General features: G+C 39.3%; 2 protein-coding genes across 2 annotated transcripts; one reads left to right on the forward strand and one right to left on the reverse strand.

Moving 5' to 3' along the window:
* Positions 1-340: 340 nt before the first annotated feature.
* Positions 341-14,816, reverse strand: adgrg4a (adhesion G protein-coupled receptor G4a; the record flags this gene model as incomplete). Its single annotated transcript, XM_083914934.1, has 20 exons — positions 341-489; positions 598-699; positions 1,442-1,722; positions 1,968-2,073; positions 2,864-3,132; positions 3,570-3,691; positions 4,060-4,163; positions 4,478-4,496; positions 4,584-4,721; positions 5,331-5,483; positions 6,363-6,528; positions 6,649-6,865; positions 7,478-7,584; positions 10,104-10,174; positions 10,252-10,337; positions 10,731-10,814; positions 10,935-10,991; positions 13,758-14,384; positions 14,596-14,608; positions 14,808-14,816. The coding sequence occupies 20 exons, from the start codon at positions 14,814-14,816 to the stop codon at positions 341-343; spliced, it is 2,880 nt and encodes a 959-aa protein (XP_083771060.1).
* Positions 14,817-16,511: 1,695 nt separating this feature from the next.
* Positions 16,512-20,588, forward strand: LOC310947948 (uncharacterized protein; the record flags this gene model as incomplete). Its single annotated transcript, XM_083914935.1, has 9 exons — positions 16,512-16,544; positions 17,159-17,272; positions 17,360-17,538; positions 17,614-17,729; positions 17,969-18,079; positions 18,185-18,329; positions 18,975-19,119; positions 20,166-20,205; positions 20,320-20,588. The coding sequence occupies 9 exons, from the start codon at positions 16,512-16,514 to the stop codon at positions 20,586-20,588; spliced, it is 1,152 nt and encodes a 383-aa protein (XP_083771061.1).
* Between the last annotated feature and the right edge of the window lie 1,815 nt (positions 20,589-22,403).

The raw sequence follows: 22,403 nt of genomic DNA on the forward strand, positions 1-22,403 counted from the left end.
ATGAAAAGCCCCTATAACCTCTTGCTGTGCAACATTTACTTAACTCCTAACTTTACTATTAAAATATTTGCAAACTTTTACGAATGTAAACCTTGAAGCTGAACTGTAGATTAATGATTGGCTGCTTTCGTAAAATGTGTTTTCTTTAATGTAACTGACTGTAAGTGCAGTATTATTAACATTTTCATGGATTGTCCATGAACCTTTGGTTGACTTGATCTTTCTCTTTCACTGCCCACAACAGACACAGAGCTGTTCTATAATCTGCTATCATTGTTTGTGATTGTTCAATGGACCTTGACAGAGAGAGCTGTACAGAATGGCACATACAGAGGCCTGCTCACGCCCCCTGGTGGTGGTTTGGTGCTGATCCTGTGGAGGAGTCCGAGACCTTCCTGACAGTGGAGGTGTCGTCAGAAGCGACTGAATCAGAGTTAACAAGATGGTTCTTTTTGCAGCCACCGCCCACTGTCACAGAGCGACTCCAGTCTGAGCGCAAAGGCGACAAGAAAGAGAAAACAGTCCATCATCCACCTTGTAAATACTTCCCCCTCTGGCCATTACACTACAATAGTTCTTACTGAGCTTCCAAAGTACCTGAGTAGTCACTGAGTCTGAAACGTCCGCAGCACAAATGGATTTTCCACTGTTTCCTCACATTTTCCTTCATCAAACAGTGGAACAAAAAGATAATGAACCCTGGAACAAAAAGGGAGAGGTAGTGGACAAGTGAAATAATAGACATTTCCTTTGCTTTTTCTGTTTCTCTAACACTATTTCATAGTTCATTTTGGATGTATCACCTTTAACGGCACTCTTGAAGGTCCCATATTCTGCTCATTTTCAAGTTTCATACTTATATTTTTGGTTTCTACTTGAACATGTTTACATCCTGAGTCTGCTCTGGTTGGTCAGAGTTTCTGGGTCGTCTGTATCTGAGTTCTTTGCATCTCTATACTGTACTGAATGACTGTAACAGCACTTTCTATCTACGTATTGTATAGTTTTGACTGTACAGAAGTCACGAGGGCTCGTTTAAAGGCACAGTTTCTGAATACGGACTGTGTGCATTTCTCTGTGGATTGAGCTTTTTGATTTATATATATTTATATTTATATAACTCCTTGACCTGCTTTATAATAAAACCAGACAAGGTTATGTCACTTTTTACAATATGGGACCTTTAAAAGTGCCACTTTCTTCACACTAATGTTACATCTAAAAAAAAAGAAACCTCATCATTATTTTTAAAAAACGAGATAACAACACTGTAAAACTACAGGACAGCAAATGTGAACAATTTGGAAGAAAAGAAACACACGCTGAGTCTAGACATGTTGCTAAAATCCCATTAACACTAACAGAATTACAGGTGTTTTGAAAAATGACTCACTCCTCTGTAGCTAATAACCACTTAACACCAGCTACAGCTCGTATTTACCCTGTAAGGTGTTGAAGATGCAGAAAAGGTACATCATGACCACTTTTCCTGGTCCAAATGAAAAAAAGCCCAATGACCATGTCAGCCCTAACAGAACTGTGAGACTGGCCACCGCCCTCAAGTCATGCAGAGCCCTGCGGCTCTTTGTCGATTGCTTATTGGCCCTCATCTTTCTGATCTGGATCAGAACCACGATGAACACAGAGATGTTGCACAACAGGATCAGAACGACAAATGCCACCACCGTCACGTAGAAGAAGACGTCATCCTGCAGCCAGCAGCTGGAGGGAGTGAGGGAGCGGGTTAGTCATCGTGTTATTAACACTGGGATTTATGATGAATGTCATAAATAGAGTATTGGATTTCGTCTCTGTTTATTCTTCAACAAAAATTTAGAGTTTTATGACTGTTATCAGGCACTTATTTAACGTGATCTGACAGAATTCATCAATCAGTGTAGACATGAAGCTCTCAGAATAGAAATGACTCACCCTGGTTTCATCTACAGTCCAGTGCTTGTACTTACAATTGGTCAGTGGACTGAAGCATCATTTCAGCACCTTCAGTTACATCACTGCCGTAAGCATCTTTATCTACGGCCAGCACCACGCTGACTATGACCAGAGGAACACCTGTGGGAACATAAAAAAAAAACACCACAGAGTTAACTAAACATATTCACACACTGTGTCAAAGAAAGTAGTGAATTTGGGATTTTTCTTTAATTACGAAAATGACAGTGTGAAGTGCTCCTTATTAATCCTGACACAGTAATGAAATAGAAATTTCAAGTGTTGGGCGTTATTTTCTGTCTTTTTCAGTTTGTGCTGTTGATTTACTACTGAAATTAAAAACTTGAATTAATTTCGAGTCGGGTTCGACTTCGACCTACAACACCTTTATCATGTCTAACTTAATGGTAATGCGTTATTATTTAAGTCTTTTTTTCAATCTTATCTAAAAATAGAGACTTTATTCTATACTAGGTACACATTCAGACACTAACCTAATGAGATTCAAATAATCGCTATCTTAAGCCAGAGAGCCTCATAGTCACAGCACAGTAGGGCAACTAGACATTCATGATTGCGATCATTTGTCCGCAGGCAAGGATATAATTCAACATATATGGTGAATAAAGGTTGTAATGAGAAATGAGAGATGAGTCAGGGCTGAACGATATGCCCAAAATCTTCTATCCTTATAGATCATGTCATATCTCAATAATGATACATATCATGATATAGCATGTTCTCTGGCATGTTTTCTATCATAAATTATTCTTTCCAGGAAACTTTGTGGTAATTAATCAAAATTGCCGCTTGGCAGCAACCAATCAAAGTCCATTCCTGCATCTGAATAAACCAATTAAAGCCAACTTGACTTTCTCAACTAGGGAGGAGCACTCAAGCTCTGTCTTACCCCATCCAACAGCACAGAACTTGAGGATGTAGGAGGGAATGTAGATGTTAAAGACCTTGACGAGTGCAAGGTACATATGCACGGCCTCCAGGCCCATCCAGGTGAAAGAAGCCAGCAGAAAGTAATGCAACGTTGCAGCAGTGGCAATGCACAGACTGTAGTTGGAGAAGGAGGAGAGCCAGGAGTCCAGAAGGAAGAGCATGCTCAACCCCAGGAGGGCAACTGACAGGTTGATGAGTATCTTAGATGGGTAGTCTCGACGCAGCTTCCTAAAGTGTATGAGAGTGACAGACAGACACAGGAACAGAATAATAGATGAAACGTGTGAAATATGGTAAGAGACCTCTGGATTTCATGGTGACGTTAGGCTGATGTTAAAATGACCACGACAGTGTCCACAGTATTTTTCATGATAATTAAAACTCCTAAAATGCAATAACATTAAACATATATTGTTATTTAAACAAAAAAATATGCCATCATTGTAATAACTCATTTAAAACTTAATAAAATACTTTGTTTGACTTAACAAGTTGAGACAAGTTGTGTCATGTCATTTATAGTTTAACAACAAAACTTGCTTACGTGACTTCTTCCTTCAGCTTCCTGTTGCTGGTTATTCCAGCGAAGATGGTTTTTAGCGTATAAACCTGTTACAGTGTGCTAAGTGTGCACTAACATGTTAGTGCTGTTCTGAGTGACTTACTCAAAAGAAAGGTAGGTGAGAAGAGTGATGCCCAGAAAGATGGAGGATATACCACAACCGAGATATGAGATCACTGTCAGAATCTGACTGTCAGCTTCACTGATGGGTGCTCTGGATACATCCTGAAAGACAATTTACAAACGGAACAAAGCGTATTGTTTAAAGCACACATACACACACAGACACACAGACACACGCACAGACACACACACACACACACACACACACACACACACACACACACACACACACACACACACACACACACTATGGGAAACAGCAGTGCAAACTGTCAATTCCATCACAATTATTTGAAAAATACTGTATACTGGAAATTCACACATGGTGGGGTTTAACATCAGCTTCTTACATCATTAGCAGGGATGTATGTAAGCAGTCTGCCCTTGGTCAGACTGCAGACAGTATGTTGGTGCTTGTGGGAGTTGTTTGTTCCGTGGTTTGATTTATAAAAAGAAGAGCAATGACTCACCAGGAGCACAGCGAAGTGTGTGAGGTGATTACAGAGACAGCTGGTCCAATCAGCAGAAGAAGTCCAGGTTTCACAACCGCTGCTGTTCCAACCACCCCGCCCACCTGACACGCACACACACACGCACACACGCACACACACACACGCACACGCACACGCACACACGCACACGCACACGCACACGCACACACGCACGCACACGCACACACACACACACACACACACACACACACTTGATCGAAGGTGCTTATCAACAGCCACACAGCTACCTGTGTTTGGGGAACTTCATCGAAGTCACTGGTTCGTAAAAAGTACTATGAGGCTCAATTACTATAAATCATCTAAATCCAGCTGTAAACATGTAAAGTATAATAAATAAACACACACTCACTGTTTTTCTGGAAATCCCAAAACATACATTGCACATTGTTTCCTGTCTATAGAAACAAAACAAAAACAGGTAAGTGTTGATGGTTTGAGAGACAAATCTTCTTACTGATGAACTGAATGTATTAATGTCTCACCTGTTTGGGCTTTTTGTGTCTGAGGGTCACCACCACTTGATCCTTTAGATTGCGGACATGGCTGCCATTGATGCTGGCAGACACTATATAGGAATTCAATGTCCAGTTGCCATGTGTTAAATTGGTAATGTGTGGGTCCTGTTAAAAATAAAATGGTTGTCACATTTATAGACAAGGACAAAGTCATTGTTCAATACATTATGCTACAGTGAAAGAGCAGATTTGTCTTATTTAATCTATTGAATATTTAATCTCTAAACAGGAAAATGCTTGTTTTATTGTAGTTTCTTAAAGGAATTGTTTGGCATGCCCTTGTTTGTTTTCTTGTCGAGAGTTAAATGAGATGTTTGATACCACTCTCTTGTTTGTATGGTCAACGGTTATAACTTATAGTTTAGCACAAAGAACTGGAATGAGCTGTTCGGGCTCAGTTCAAAATCCCCTACAGCTCACGAGTTAACACCTTATATCGTCTGGAACATAATCCCTGTAAAACCTCAAACTGTCATTTTTACAGTTAGTATTTGTACTTAATGCTAAGTTAAGTGAACCATCTCCTGACTGAAGCGTCATATTTCCTCTACACAGTGTGGTGTCGATTTTTCTCAAGAAAGCAAATAAGCTTATTTCCCAAAAGGTCACAACTTTAATCATTACGTGGTCTGTCTGGATGGTTTTTTCAGCCTATCTGAAAAAAAAATGAGGATAAAGACGGGGGAAAAATTTCAAATAGCAAATGAGAAGTACCTGAAAAAGGTCATTTGTTCCATAGAACTGAAACTGGACACGAGTTTTATTTCTTTCTCCAGGAGGGAAAAAGTTGTGGAGTTCAGACGGCAAAGAGATAGTTGCATCTGTATCAGGCAGCGGGTCACTCACAAAGCTCTGGTCCAAAAACACCTGGGGGGACAAAGATCATGGATCATCACCTGTCCATCTAAACTGTTTCAGCTCTTGTCACTTGCTTTCCTACATTATTAAAGGTGTGTAAGGGATGTGATTGCCTGAGGTCACTGTTTCTTAACACTGTTTCCACGACGTTCACCCAACAGAAATTGCCCTGAAACAGTCGAGTGATACTTTTCTTTTATCCTGTCTGTCTGTATCATTCATGTCTCATCAATGCATGTTACTTATTCAACTTTATACTGTATTTACCACTACAATTGTTATTGTCATTGTCATGTTATGTCACCTTGGCTGTGCCTGTTTCTTTTTGTTCTGCTGTATTAATTGCCATAACATATAAGTCATATTTACATTACTTGAACTATTGTTTATATGTTACTGTTACTTCTGTGGTTACTTGCATCTCTGGAATTGTGTCTGTCTGTCTTTGTGTCTGTCTTTGTCCCTCTCTGTCCATCTCTCTGTCTTTTCTCTCTTTCTCTCTCCTTTTCTTCCTCCCCAACCGGTCAAGACAGATGTCCGTCCTCCACAGAGCTGGGTTTGTCCGACGTTCCTGTCTGTTATAGGGACGGTTTTGTTGCCACTGTACTCCACAGAGGAATTGTTCGGTCTATGTAAATCATAAAGGAGTCATAAAGTGTGGTCTATACCTACTCTGTAAAGTGTACTGAGATAACTTTTGTTATGATTTGGCACTTTAAATAAAATAGAATTTAAATTGAAGTGAACCATTTTAGTAGTTCAAAGAAAAACTGAAATAGAGGCCTTCTTCTGCTTGTGGATATCTCACTCTCGCAGTTCACAAAAACAGCTCAAAAGTGAAGTTTGCTGCTCCTTCTTTTGCACACTTGTGTATTTATAGCAACTCACTTCTGGATTCAGCACTGAAGAATTGGAGGACACACCAAAGGTGAGGCCACTGAATTCATTTCGTTCTACATTGACCATGGACAGGGCCAGTGAGGGTGCCGTTATACTGACAGAGTCCTCTTGGAAATCCATGTTGTTCCCCATTCTATCTGTGAAATTAAGGACACTTTTTCCAAAGACAAAAACAAAGAGATTAGATATAAAATAACATTAGAAAAGACAGGATTTAGCAGGAATATCAATCTCAAAATCTATAAAATCAATAGTGACATTAACAACCACTTACATGCCAGCCACTGGAGCCATGTCAGTATTGGAAAGCAGGATATCTGCAACAATATTGATGACGTCGGCACCAACAGCAGGTTTGATGCTGTTGATATCAACCACCTCACTGAGCTTCTCCACCACTGTATCCACCTCAGAGGCAGAGAGCTCTGCACTGTTACCTAACTGAACACCTACAAGGTCCTTAATCATGTCCACAACCTCAGCCGCGTTACCTAGAAATCAGTAATGTCATTAATGCTTTTTGCTGTTGTGGTTTTATTTCGATGGAAGGTTGAAGAATAAACAAAAGGGGACATTTTTTTATTGGTAACACTTTCTATTAAGACAACATCTACAGTGGATTAAGGGGGTATTCATGATGTGTTAATGTGGATGCATGAGACGGCCTTTAAACCACCACCTTGGAAGCTTTCTGGAGCAACCGACACACTCACACAATCAATTACTCGCTCAGCTACTCACCCGCAGCCCATCTCACACAGGCACTACAGCAGACGGAGGGAGAAAAAACATCCACCACACAGGCACAGAAGCAGTAAAGCGTGTAAAAGAGTATATAGATAAATGTTCACACTACAATCATAAACACACATGATGCTTTCTGATGCACTATATCAACAGCCATAAAACATTAAGATGTGATACTTATCAAAAACATGAAACGTTATGATAAAGCGTGCATTATTTACTTTACTTAACACATGATGTTAATGCGTTATAGTTTACTATGAAACACTATAAATGTGGTCTTCATAGAAAGTGTTACCAAATTGGAAGCAATGGAAACCAGACTGTGCGTCTGTGCGTGTGACGGATCCCCTTACCAGTGGTGACAGTGATATTATCAAGGTCGGATATGGTCACAAGCGGGTTGCAATTTTTCATATCTGGATCAGCCCAGCTGGTCGTGTCAGTTTCAATGTGTAACTTACTGAAGAGAGAATCAGAGGGAACAGAAACAATGAGGCAGAGAAAACAATAATTTTTTGGTTTATTTTCTTATTTGTTTAATTAAACTTGACAAAGGTTCATGGTCCTCAGCGATAGTCAGCTTCAGACAAAGGGTGATGTAAGAGATAAAAACCACCTGTCCATCACTGATTATTGTGTTCTAGTCTTAATAAGCATCAATGGTTTCACTTGAGACCATAAAACGGATTACCCATTATCATCGTCCCTTGAGAGATATTTATATCAAATGCGGCAGAGATTATGTGTGCAGATTGAAGCCCCTTATTACACCAATAATTCACATGTAGGAAATAGATTTTTCCCCCCTGAGCTGCAGGCTGGCAGGGATCCATCAGTATTACATGTGCGGGGGTCAGGGCTTGTGTGCAGAGTGGAAGGACTGGTTGGAACTGGACGTTGTAATTGAGGGAATTTTCTTGTCTCGCTGAGCTGTCTCTATGGAAACAGGTTGTTGGGACAAAGATAAACAGGATCTGTAAAGTAAACAGAGCGATATATATCTGTTTCTATCTATCTCTCTATATATAAATATCCTGGCTCTGATGACTCAGGCAGGGGTGAATGAACCCCCTGAACATTTTTACCCCTTGTCTCAATTGTAAATCACTTTAGGCTTTATTATTGTATGAAAGACATTTATGTAATACACAGCTGTGTAATGTCAGTCAATAAATCATTGATTACACACGACGTGATGATTGTTTAAAATTAGTGTTTTGGCTAATTAATGGGATGTGTTTGGATCACAATCTTGCGATATGACAATTAAATTTTCATTTATATCAATAGTATAGAATCAGAATCAGAATCAGGTTAATTGCCTGGCAATTTTCATTACAAGGAATTTGACTTGATTTGACGGTGCCTACATAAATATAAACATGAACACAAGCAAACTAAACATATAGCATTGAATTATATACATGAAATATAAGTGAGTGTATTTGCATGACCAGTGCAGGTGGTAGTGTGCAAGTTAAAGTGTCCAGTGAAAAAAAAAAAAAGGGGTGGGGGGGGGGGGGGGGGGGGGTAATATAACACCTTTGATTTGGGTACGTTAATATAGGTCTAATAGGTAAATATTAAAGGCGTAATATGTAAGATTTTACTAAAATAACTATATAAACCATAGGCTGTACGTTGTCACCGTGACATCACCAATTGGTGTGTGGACACAGTGCCATGGATACACATTGCAGCCACTCTCAAGCACACCCCTATTTGACTCTCAATGGGACCTTGATTTACAAAATTATCATGCTGTCTTGAAAAAGACTCGAAAATAGCTGATTAGCGAGAAGTAGGGTCATTTTCTTATTGACTTTGATTAAAAGAAATCAGGGGAGTCGCCCCCTGCTGGCCATTAGAAATAATGCAGGTTTAAGACACTTCCAAATTGGCTTCACTTCTCAGGCCTAGAAGCTGTCCATTTATTTTTACAGTGTGTGGTATTGATTTCATTCAAAGTTATCCCTCTTAATCATCACTAATGATCCACTAGATGTGTGTGGTAGTGTCTATTACTACAGAGACACTGCCTTCTGCTTGTGTTTTCTTTAAATATTGCTGTGTTCAGGACATTGGGTGTCAGCCTTTGGGCAGTTGGTTTGCAGCCCGCAGCCAATAACAGCATGCAGGTGGGCTCGGGACTATATAAAGACATAGCGACCAGGTTGCATCGCTGTCTCTCTCCTCTGTACTCTCAAATCATGCATAGTATGTGTTTAAATCCACTGGATAAAAGAAACTTAATGTCTTACCAAAGCCTGAAGGCTCTCTCTGATTCTGGCTTTCTGCATCCCATTTCTTGGTTGACTTGTGGAAATGCCTCAGGCCAAATATATTGTCCGTAGATCGTCGATGTTGTATTTTCTAAACAGTTTGCTGGCACTGAAAAAGAATATATACATGTGGGGAAATCTTATTCCATAACTGAACATGTATTTTTTGTTTGTGTTAGGATATCCAGCTAACCTATGTGCTTGATCGCCACATCTGTAGTTTGAATAATAATAGACCCATTTTCATACTTTGATGTCAAGGCAGCGTTAATAGAAGTTTGACTTTCTGCCACACTGTTTATGTTGTACTCTTGGACATGGAAGGTGCAGTAATATCTGTGGATGAAACAGATCATTAGTGGCGTACAATACAGACGGTACAGGTATAGCTTTCTGCACCATTATTCTTTTATTGGTCACCTACTGTTTTTGTTTGCTGTGGAGTATCTAAAAGAAAGGAGGATTGTGAGATGTGCATTTGTGTGAGATATCAATCACATTATGGCACTTATGTCAGTTTTATTTGACTTGTCTTGGCTTCCTATTAAGATAAAGTGCATACTCACCATCAGCCCACTGTGCTGCTCATCGTTCCTATTAAACATTACAAATAATTAGTCAACCGGAACTTTCCTATCACACATATTAAACACAGGGTGCTAGTTATGCAACAATACATTAATTTAATGTGTCCCACCTGCCAACAGTCTCCTTTATGATGACGTTCAGCACAGTCATGGTTTTATTCACCCCCAGCTGTTCTTTCACCTTGTTACCAAAGAAAATAGTTCATTGTACACATATTTTAATAAAGACAGCTTTGTGCAGGTATGCCAGTCTCTTACCCATTTCTCAATAACATCCTCTGGTTTTGTCGGGCTTCCAATCATACTTGAGGTCATATTAACTCTGAAGAATATGTCTGGTCTAACTGCAGGAGTGACAAGACAACAGAGAACATAGCAGTGCATCTTTACAGTGGGCTACACATGTATTTGTATCACTATTCTGACAAGATTTGAACAGCAGCCTTTTATATTTAACAGAATGCATCAAAAAGGAGGTTGATGCAAGCAAAGTCTAACCCCACTTTACACCCCTGGCCAGACAACTATGCAAGATACAGTCTCAAAACTTTACAGGTGTGTAGTTGAGATCAAAATTAGGGCCGAGTTTGAAGATGGGTGTGGTCTCTCTTATGTGTACAACATTGCAAGCAATTGTTAATGTCTTCAAATATACGAGTATCAATAAAGAGCTGAACTAATATGAAGAAGATGAAAGAATGAATGAGATGGACAAACATTTGACTTGTTTAACTGACCGGTAGTCTCGTTGAGATCAGAAGGATCTCCTGTCGTTGACATGTTAGCAGGTCGAGCTGGCAGACTGTCAGTTGGGCTTGTTTCTGTGAATCAAATGACACGCGAAAAGAAAATATTGCAACACAAAGAGATTGTCTGGCACCTGTTAAAAAAACAACCAATAAACATCGATTTGTCAGAAGGCTTATTCCATGCATGCTCACCTGATGGCCCACCAGTGCTGACAGTTGGCAGTGGTTCTGACACAACAGGGAGAGACTCTGAAAGAGACAAAATGGATCATTAATTACAAAAGCTTTAAGCTGGTACATTCAAAGGAAAATTAAAAATAGCTTGATGTCTGATGTAAATCAAATTATGGAAATGTAAATTTATCATAATGAATGGCCGTGCATATTTTAGTCATCTGTCAGGTATTTTTAGAAACAAAGACGTTATACATCTCTGGCTCTTATGAATCCCTGCAGGTGTGCAATAACTATTTTATCATTAGTGTATCTATGCAACACTCTTTTAATTCAGCCACTTAACAATCACAGTGAAAGTGCATGTTAATTCAATCCCTTTAATGGATTCACTAATGTTCACATCTCTAGAGTTTGCTTTGTGTCTATAAAATAAAACTGAATTAATATTACACAGTTACGTACATAAATACACTTCCGATAGAAACAGTCAACTTCATGTTACATGAGCATACATCCTTTTTCAAGACAATACTAATGGTAATAAAAGACTGTGTTTGGTTAATGTTTGACTAATGCAGTAGTCCACTCAAACACAACAGCCAGTGCATTTTACATGTGAGAGGACTGAGGTGTCCTGTACGGATTATACGTACCCACAGGAATTATGCTGATGCTTTTGGGGTCAGCTGTCAAGTTGAGGAAGCCATTAGAGAAGGTCGAACTCAGTAACAAGGCAATCCTCGCCTGAACCACTTCTACATTCGCAGCAGGATCCACATTCATGTAGACTTCACAGCTGAAACTTGGGTGTAACCACAATGATATGGGTTAAATCAGCTTTGTACCTGTACGTTTGGAGAAAATCTGTGCTGTTTCATGCATCTTGTGCGATGCAGCCCATATTGTAATTATTATAATGCTTTTTAATGTCTTGAATTCAACTTACCACTTGTCACAGGTGGAGCTTGACAATGCTCTTGATCCCTGGAAACAGATTTGTTTTCACATCTTTAATAAAGGGTGTATGGTTTCCCTCACTGACAACTGATTGTTCTTAAGGGTCTCAGCTTATGCTCTTCTTCCTATTCTAATATGTTTACATGCTTTAATGTTTTAAAAAATACATTATTTTTATCATACTGTCTGTCTGAATATACCTGTATTTATATCTGCATCTCTCAGTAGCCAGGCAATGCAAGTAACAACACTGTAGCTGTAATTTCTACCTATATATATGTATATATATATATTTATATAGTATAGTTGTGACTTCACAACCCTACTGAAGTCCTGACGGCTCAGCACATTTTCTGAGTGATCTGTTTGCATTTCCCTGTGGATCGAGCGTTTTGATACTTTCACAGTATGCATCTACACACATCTTGACCTTTATGATCAAAAACCTGAAAATCTCACTTTTCACAATATAGGGCCTTTAATATAATTTACAGCCATCATATCTCTGTACACGGCCGCAATTCTAACATACGTCACTCATTTCCTCATTTCCTCCGCCTTTCATCTGTTCCCTAATCAGTCTTTGAGGATATTGCTGTTTCTTTCCATGGAAAATCAAACTGAGGACTCTTAATAATTGTGTACCTGCGGTTGTTGCACCGGTAGAGCAGCAGAATTATTTACCACAAGGCAGGTACGGCTGTATGGGAACAGATAACAGAAATTACAGACAGGAATGTTGTCAAGGATCGCAACCGTGAGCACAGTAGACTTTTTCCAAGTTGCAGCTGCTACTTGTTGTTTGCTCGTGTGGGAATCGTTTGTTTTTTCTAAATCAAACACAAATCAAAGTGTTGTGTAGATCTATTCTATATGGAAAGTCTCCTGATAACTTTTGTTATTATATGACACTATAAATAAAACTTAATTGAACTGAACTGAACACTTTACTAGAATATTTCCATTTCACCCCTCTTTACACTTCTGCCCCACTACAAAGTGAAAAACATTGATTTTTTTGCTCCGCTACATTAATTTTACAGCTTTTGTTATTAGTTTATTTGTATATTCAGAAAGATATGACAAGCTTGTGAAATATAGCGCACTAAACAAAAGATGTAAAAACAAATGTACATAGAGTGACAGGTAGTTAAAAACGATGCTCAATAAATAAGTAAAACAAATACTTACATTATATAATAACATCTGTGTACTTTCACTCTCTTTATATTACAATACTGCTGCGTTTACTGAAGAAAAGAATTTGAATACTTCCCCCATCACCTGCTGGGAGTGTTGAGCTAACAAAAGTTGTGTTACCTTGGGGATGACAGCAGGATGTTACAGACAGAAATGTTGCGAGGGAAAACACTCTCCAGCTGATGAGAGATGGCAACAAAGATACATTATTTTGATTAGCAAATCTGATTGTTTAAAGTTTGCCAAATTTCATCAACATATTTACATATTGTTCATACCCAGTTTCTTGTGGCTTCCTCCAGTGGCACTGGACAATTTCCAGACTTCATAGTGGAGTGAACTATGGATGTCCGCATTTTGATTTTGTAGAGTGACCATGCTAAAAAAAAAAAAAAGTTAAGCAAACAAAGTGGCTGCTTTAATTTATGCAATACCTCCAAAGAACAGCGTTAAACCTATAAACAGGTTAATTCACCAGTTACTGACAAACTTTGGAATGTGTGGTTTACCTTTTATTTGACCTTAAACTGTAGTTACTGAATAGCAAAGTGTAGCATCAGTAAACTCATTTGACTCTCATTTACAGTCAATTGCCTTGTTATGGAAATAAGTAAGGAAACCCCGGGAGTAACTGTTTTGCTTGACCATTAAATGCAAATGTAAAGGTCATTCTATATTTACCACAGTGTAAGTTGTTGTCAGGCTCAGGAGGGCAGTTGTGTTTCCACTGCTGCAGGTCCCACCTCACTACGTCTCCATCCGCACAGCTCGGCCCCCTCACCTCCTCAGCGCTCCATTCTCTGGCCCATATCCTGAACAGACCAATCTCACCCAGAAGATCCTTCCCATTCACGGGCTGCACCTCACCATTTGTGTTTATAAAATGAGACACCCCCAGAGTGAGAGTGCCGTTTGGGGCCAGTTGCTGGGGCTGCTTGGGGCTCAGAGAGGCCTCATACTCCCTGGTTCCATTAATGTAGATGTGCAGCCTGCGAGCTCCTCCAGACCAGGTGATACAAAGAGGGTACCATTCATGCAACTTCAAATCCTTTTCCAAGATGTGCTTGTTTCCAAAGAGCCATACTGTCAGCTGTGCACCTGCGCCCTCAAGTCCTAGCTCTATGTGTCCTCCTCCTGGTGCTTTGTAGTCAAAACCTGTCCAATCTGTTGTATGGGTGCGGCGTAAGAGGATGCATACAGTCAGCTCCTCGAGGGCTGGTACCACAGCATCTGGTTGTAGTTGCCAGATACACCTGCGACCCCTGAACATCAGCTTTTGACCCCACAGGCTGGTACTGGAAGAGGCAGCTGAAATAACACAGAGACACAGCTAGATTAACCATAAAGATGTATGATCACCATAAAAAAAAGAGCCTGATTGACATAATGTACTCCATCAAAACAATCATTCTCAGTTGTCCCACAATTTAAAGAGTTGGTGCTATACACACTTTTTGTAATTACAGCAAATACTCTAGTTGACATTTACTACTTTAAACTTTGTGGTCTGTGATCTAACCTGAACCCAGAAGCTGCATACACAGACAGGTTAGAGTTAGAGATGACAGGCCTCTGACGGAGTTCATGGCAGCTTTAGATGTCAATCAAGTGGTCATCCGCTGTAAGGTAACAACAATACCAACATTTCTTCTTTTAATTTGCATTTGCCTTGAAATAATACAATTGTTATTAGCATATCTTTTTGTGGCGGAATATATAACTTACACTTACCATAATCATCTCCTTGAAATCCGAAGTTCAAGCTATTTCGTAAATGATTTAAAAAGTAATCAACACCAGCTCATGAGACGCCGGCTGAGCCATGAGTCCGCTGGCAAGCGTCACTTCATTTCTCTATAAGAAGACCTTCACACCCTCTCCCCGAAGTTCCCTGAGTTACTCATTAATCACAGGCAATAAACATAACTAACACACACACACACATAAATGGTACAATCATGAAACCTTTGCAAAAGTGAATCTCAAAATCCTTCCATTACTAGTTTTTTAGGCCATTTGTGTTCAGTGTGAATGCACCTGGTTTTAATATTTGAGTGCCGATGATTAAGTTTTAATGTTAATAGTTATCACGAGGCTTAAAGTTTAAACAAATACAGCAGGATGTTGAGAAATACCTGGCACACACACCCTTGTACCCTTGTTTCTGTAGATGCTGATGACACATATGAACCATTTATGTGACATTATCAAGATAACTTATCTCAATGCATAACAAGCTTTACATTTAGGGATGTTACAGGAAGCTTCCTTTTTAAAATTTGCATTTACGCGGATGCTTCTGAGAATTTATATTAATTAACATTAATGGTCTCGGCAGCTAAAAGCCAAAGATGGCATGATTAGGCATACAAACATAAAGATCATCTGCATACGTTCGAGTTCGAGTGCTTCTACAAATTCTTTATCTAAAAAATCATCTGGTTAGGTTATATGACTCAGACAGCAAGTGTGTGTGTGTGTGTGTGTGTGTGTGTGTGTGTGTGTGTGTGTGTGTGTGTGTGTGTGTTCTATATGTCAGGTCTGCAAACAGTCAAAGTAATATGCTCGTTCTTCTGTTGTGTTTTACAATTATCCTCAAATGATGGCTGCTCAAACAAATCTAATTGGCTTTTCTGTGTGACATATAATGGCCGTGTCTACCTTGTTCTCAACTTTTCAACCCTGAAAGTAAAGAAACATCCAATGTATGTCAATAGCTCCTCCTTTTTTAAAACCCATAATATCCTGCCCTGGTGGTGAAAGGTTTCTTTGGAGGTTGTATGGCTCCATACTACCACAAAGTGGTCAAACTGTGTATTGCAACTGAATCCTTTTGTCAGTTTCAGGAACTCTTTGGTCTCACCTTCAGCATGCCTCTCATCAGTGGAGTCTAGAGAGAACAAAAATAAATTCTGGTCGTAGTATTGATGATTTGATTTCAGCCTGCAAACCCACTCACACATATACAAAGTCTCTTTGTTGGAAACACGTCCAATAACAAGGGTTTCATTCATGCATTGTAATTCCCTCCTCTCCTCCTCTGCTCTCTGTCTGGGAGGCCTGAGCCAAAAAAAACGGGTTCCCCAGAGGGAATATGAGAAGACCAGGTGTGACGTGAGGTGCCCAGGTGGGGGGACCTGGAAAGTCTCATATTCGTCTGATTGGGAATCTCTCCTGCGTCATTAGTGATGTAGCATGAGGGGCATTCCCAGAGTTGTTTCCCACCTGCTACCTGCTCAACGTGAAGCAGCTTTAACCATGTATGGCTCATTTCAAATCTGCTGAGTACGTTTGTGTTGTTTTGCTCTGCTAGCCTCTGAGAATGTTTTGTTTTTTGTATCAGCTGTCTTAATTTTATACTTTTACTTTTACTACTTATACTTTTTTAAGGGTTGCTGTTTCAGTGTAGGAAGGAAGACCATAGACAGTTTGCCAATGGACGACTGTCTCTATGCTACTCTGCTCATGGTAGGTCTGACCTTCAACTCATTTCCTTTTACATATTTATCCCACTTTGACTCTCTAATCGTCATAATTTCCGGATAATCCTTATTTTCAGCAGTGGTGGAAAGTAACTAACACTAACATTTTCTCATGCACAGTACTAAAGCACAGTACTGAGGTACTTCTTTACTTGTTTTTCCAGTTTATGCTACACCTTTGTAAATGCCACCACACAGAGCCTTCGTGTCTGGAGTGATTTGTGTTTGTGTTACTAACTTCCTGAAGAGGCAATATGAATTCAGACTATTTAAAGACACAGAAACATCTTTTGGATTTTTTTTTATCTCAGAATACCCAAACTGAATGGTACAGATGGCTCAGTCAGGTTGAGTTAGGTTCAACACATTTATCAATAAAATAAAGTGACTCCAAACTGTTGAGCAGAACATTAGAGGGCTTGGAAAACAAGATTCTCAGAGCCCAGTTATATAATATATGATTAATAAAACACCACCAAAGAAGCCATTTTTCTGCGTAACTACTTGTACTTATCTGTACTTTTAAATAAGTAAGGGCTTTTAGTGTGGTAAAGGCTCTGAATATTTCTTCCACCACTGATTATGTGTGTGTTTCCTCAGGTTTGGTGCGTGCTGGTGCAATCTGAGCCCATCTGCGATCAGGCAGAGTTCTTACACACTAATGGCACTTGTGTTGCATGCCCTGTATGTGGGCCAGGAGAACAGCTCTCAGAGGTATCACACGACACATTACAGTGGCAGCATCAGTTTTTCCCCAGCCTTGCTATTTGGCTCTAAGTCTGTATTGTGCATCTTTCACAGGACTGTGGTTTTGGAGATGGTGGTGAAGGTGTCTGTATTCTCTGTGAACAAGGGAAGTTCAGTGCACATACAGGTGTTGCTCCCTGCATGCGATGCACCCGGTGCAATCTGCTGAACCGCTTGAAGGAGAAAGCATGCTTACCCACCAGTGATGCCCGGTGTGGTCAGTGCCTCCCAGGGTGAGTAACAGCCTAAACACCAGACACCAAGCATTTGATTTTGTGTAAAGTGTATGAATGTGGTTGTGTGTACAGGTATTATGAACTCAGGAGCATGACTGGGGAAGTGGAGCTACCCTGTGTGCCTTGTTACAGTCATGACACAGTCCATAAAGAGTGTTTGCTTTTGACAGCTCAGGGCTCTAAAGGAGGTAAGAACCAGAGGTACACCATATAGACAGAATGCCAATGTTAATAAGCTTGTATAAATATAATTTAATGACTGGTGACGATGAACAGGAAGAGTTATAGCTCTTGTTCTCTGACAGAGAGTACCATGACTGCGGCCAGGGGAAACATCGAAGAACCTGGAGAGAAGAGTGAGTAAGCCTGCACTTCGTCGACAACTTGGTCGTTTTGAGTCTTTTGACTAATCTTCTCTTTGATTTAGGAGTAAAGGATGAAGCATTTTCAATGGTCCTCATTGGTTCAGCAACGGCTTCCTCAATTTTCCTCATTGCTCTGCTGTTTTGGGCCGTCCTTCTGACTGCTGAGAGATTCAGTGAGTAGACACCTGATGTTTGACATTTCCACTTTGACTCCCTCTCTGCCTTTTGTTTTCTTGTTGACTTTCTTTCATTTCTTGACTTTTTGTTGCAACATCCAGAGCAGGTTCCTGAGCACTGTCCTGGTCCTGGAGAGCTGCCTGCAGATGACCTTCAGTACACATCTTTGTCCAGCTCTGCAGAGAGGGCAGCCAAACAATCAGAGGCCTCTTCACAGACACTTGTTCCAGCTCAAGATCCCCTGAGGTGCTTTGCAAATACGACATACTGTTGTTTGATTACTCATTCAGTTGACCTCTATCAGTCTCTATTTAATGAGACACAACAAAAACCTTGTTTTTTATGCACTGGTCAGTTTTTGGGTAAATTTGTTTCAACAACATTTCCTCTTTCAGACCAGAGGAAAGAAAACAACCAAAATAGACATAAAGATGTTTATTTTTACACTTTGTCTATTTGCGTCTGTATATTCCTCCTAAATTCATCAAAAGTTTGCATAACATAATGTTTCATTTGCATATACATATACAGTTTCAGAACACTTGTAATGCAAAAGATAATGTAAATCATTAACAGAGGAAGTTTCATAATGTCTATATCTATTTTCAGAAAGCCCAAAAATCTCCAGTTTTATATTCTGGAGGTTTTTCCTGAGAGATCTGTTCATAAATCACTCATTTTGGTTATATCCTGTACAGATTTCCATCCTCAAAATGTTTACAAATGAGTGCATATATAAGTAGATGTCTCATATGTGTGTTTAAACATAACGTTTTAGAAAACTTGTAATACAAAAAACCATTGTCTTAATGTAAGTAATCAACTGGGCGAGTCTCATGATGATATTACTCTTTACACCTGTAGTATCAAGTTAATTTCATCTCTGCCCAGAGGCCTGAACTCACTCAGCCATGAGAATGAGGTGCATCCTACTTCCATTGTGATTAATGTCACCACCAACATTAAGCCCTCCAGTCACAAAGAGGACAACATCACGCGGGATGAGAAGCAAAGGAGCTGCTCTTCCATGGAGGAGGTAAAGTGGTTTAACTTATCACACAGTGTTATTCAGAGTAAGGGTGCCAAGATCAGCGAAAGATGAACACTGCTTTCAAATAACACGTACTTTGCATAAAAACACATTTTAGTTTGACCAGTTTACTCATACTGGTGTATGGAGTCCATGTGGTCAATTTTCTCAGCACACAAACCAAAAAGAACTGTGTTAATAAAAGTGAATAAAGAAATGACCCATTGTGGTATGCGGCCATGGAGATAGTTTTGGTTTTATTTGTTGAGGTTTTGAGATTTTGGTCAGAGATCTTTGCCATCACCACCAGTACAAGTGGGATGAGTGGAATTTAATTTGTGGTGAACAAAGCACGACATTTGAAAACAAAAAACCCAGCAACATGTTCCTTTCCAGAAGTCATGTCTCCACAGATGCTTTCATGAGTGATTGTCCATGTGTGTTTGGTGTCACAATGTGAAAGCAAACCAGAAATCTTGAGCATCTAAGCCGCATGGTATCATCTCATCTCATCTTCAACCACTTATCCGGGGTCGGGTCGCGGGGGCAGCAGCTTTAGCAGGGGACCCCAAACTTCCCTTTCCCGGGCCACATTAACCAGCTCTAACTGGGGGATCCCGAGGCGTTCCCAGGCCAGTGTGGAGATATAATCTCTCCACCTGGTCCTGGGTCTTCCCAGAGGCCTCCTCCGGGCTGGACGTGCCATGATGTATTTAAGAAACACAAGCTGACTCTAAGATATTCGTTCATTCATTCATTTAATTCAATATTAATCGCCATTATGTATTAATTTATTTCGCTCCTGTCATCATCATCTTATCTGTTTAAAACCTTAGAAAAAACACATTGAGGGCGATCCCTTGTTTGCAGTGGTGCAGGGGTACATTATACGATAGAAGCAGACAACTGAGATCACAAAACAACAACATAAGGATACATCGCTGTATAACTGCAAACAAAAAGAAAAAATTAGCACACTAAAAGTAATGACAGTTATGAATATCAATAAGTGTGTAGAAATCACAATGTTCTCTTTTCTATGTCAACATCAGATGGAACAAAAACTCCAGACAATATGGGAAGTGGCTCAAGGTGTGTATGTTTTTCTTTAGTCAAAATAAGAAAGTGGTGCCACACATTTTCACAGATATGTGTCCATAATAAATGCTTAATAAATCTATTGGTGACTCTGTTCTGACTCTGCAGGTCAAAGTATCGAGATGCTCGACTATGACTCAGTCCAGGACTTGTCCCTGCTGCTCGACTCTGCCGACAACGGGAACACGCTGAGGAGACTTGGGCGGTCTTTGGGTGTCCCGCCTCGGGTCAACGCTCATCTTCAAGGCTTCCAGGACCTTTTCCAGTACCTGCGCACCTCCACCTACACTCTGCTGCCCCAACTGGCCCAGGCTGCTGCACTCTTGCCTTATCCTGAAGTTGTTGCAAGGATACACAGAGCTGTGGTGACCACTTAGACCCTAAGGATGTGTTACCATGACTTCAACTGTTATTTCTGACTCATATTAAATGATGACATTGTTAAGAGGCGGGTCACACAATGCACTTATTGTTGGGACTCAAAGACATTCTTCTATCTGGATTTTTTTATTATTATTTCAGGGGAAATACTGGGAATTAAAGTAAAACCTGCGACTGACAACTGATCTTTTCTTCATCTATTGGCTCATTATTGTTTAAGCTACGTGTGTGGATGTTTGCTTCCATTTGAGCAAATTCATTAAGTAAGATGTGTGAGGTTGAAAAGCAAGAAGAGGTAATTATTTGTGCTTTCAGTGTTCAATAACACAATATCGAGGTCATTGCAACTGAACCCTCCATGTGGTGCTAGGATACTTCCTGTTTAATCATGTATAATAGAAGAGGAGCCCTGTGGCTAAAGCATGTGAGACAGACCAGGACAGAGGATACAGTGTTCATGGAAGGAGAAAAAACACAAAGAGTCTTGAGGAAATGTGTTATTCTCTCATATGGGAGAAGTTCGCCAAGTGATCATTTTTGTTGATCTCTAGCTCGGAAGATTTTTCGCAACACACAATCTGGTAAGGTTTACATTTTTCCCATTACTATTTTATCAAAAGCAAAGGAGGAACACATTTTCGGTTTTACATTTGAAGTGTACTGTTATGTTTACAGTGGTGGAAGGAAGCTAAGTACATTCACTCACCTACTGTAAAAAAGTACCATTTTGAGGTACTTTACTTGAGTAGTTCCATTTTAATCTGCTTTATACTTCTGCTCCTGTACTTTAGTTTAGATAGTTTATTTTGAAATATGTGAATAAACAAAATTATCATACATTAATGGGCAGTCATAAAGAAAAGGACAAATAAATATCCAATAACAAAATATAACATAGTAAACTGAAAAATATAAATTCTGTTTACATATCCGAAAAGGAGTGAGAAGAAGTATAAACGTATTTAATTCCACACCTTTTTAATAAATATTACTGAAATAACACGTACTGAAATATTTTGCCTAATATCTTTATAGTAATAATAACAATAATAATAACTTCCATTTGTCATTCTTCTATGATCCTTGTTCTTTATCTAACAAAGCATAATTCTATTACAAAGATATTTATCTTAATAAAATATTATATTATTCTTTATATTATTATAATATATAACATGCACACATAACTTTAGTTATTAGTTACTTTAGAGGCTGTGATAATTAATACACAATATTATCAGCAAATTAAATAACATATATTGTCATAGATTAAGCTCCACAGCAGAATATAAAGTAAATAAAATGAGCCCTTCTTTTACCGACTGCAACATCAAACTGGTATTAACATTAATCTATCAATAATTATAATCTGATGATATAATATTCTGAAATAAGCCGTTCTGCATAATGAAAACTTTTACTTTTTGTACTTTAAGCACATTTTGATGCTGATACTTTTGTACTTTTACTTACATTTTGAATGCAGGACTTTTACTTGTAACAGAGTGTTTTTACAGTGTGGTATTACTACTTTTACTTAAGTTAAAGCTCTGAGTACTTCCTCCACCACTGCCTGTTTATTATCTTCCTTCTACTCTGAAAACTCTCTGAATCTCTGAAGTCAAATGAAAAATATTTGATATCATGAAAGTAGGTACTTTAGCCAATATGTGTTGAACTGAATCCCTTTGTCTCATGAGAGTATCTGACGCCTGTTTCATTCATTAGCTCAGAAACCTCCTTGTTATATCTCTTTTAGATAAACTTCCCATTTATTAGCATGCAACAACTGCCAGCTGTCAACGCTAGAG

Source organism: Echiichthys vipera, assembly GCF_963691815.1.
Source record: "Echiichthys vipera genome assembly, chromosome: 6".
NCBI lineage: Eukaryota > Metazoa > Chordata > Actinopteri > Perciformes > Trachinidae > Echiichthys > Echiichthys vipera.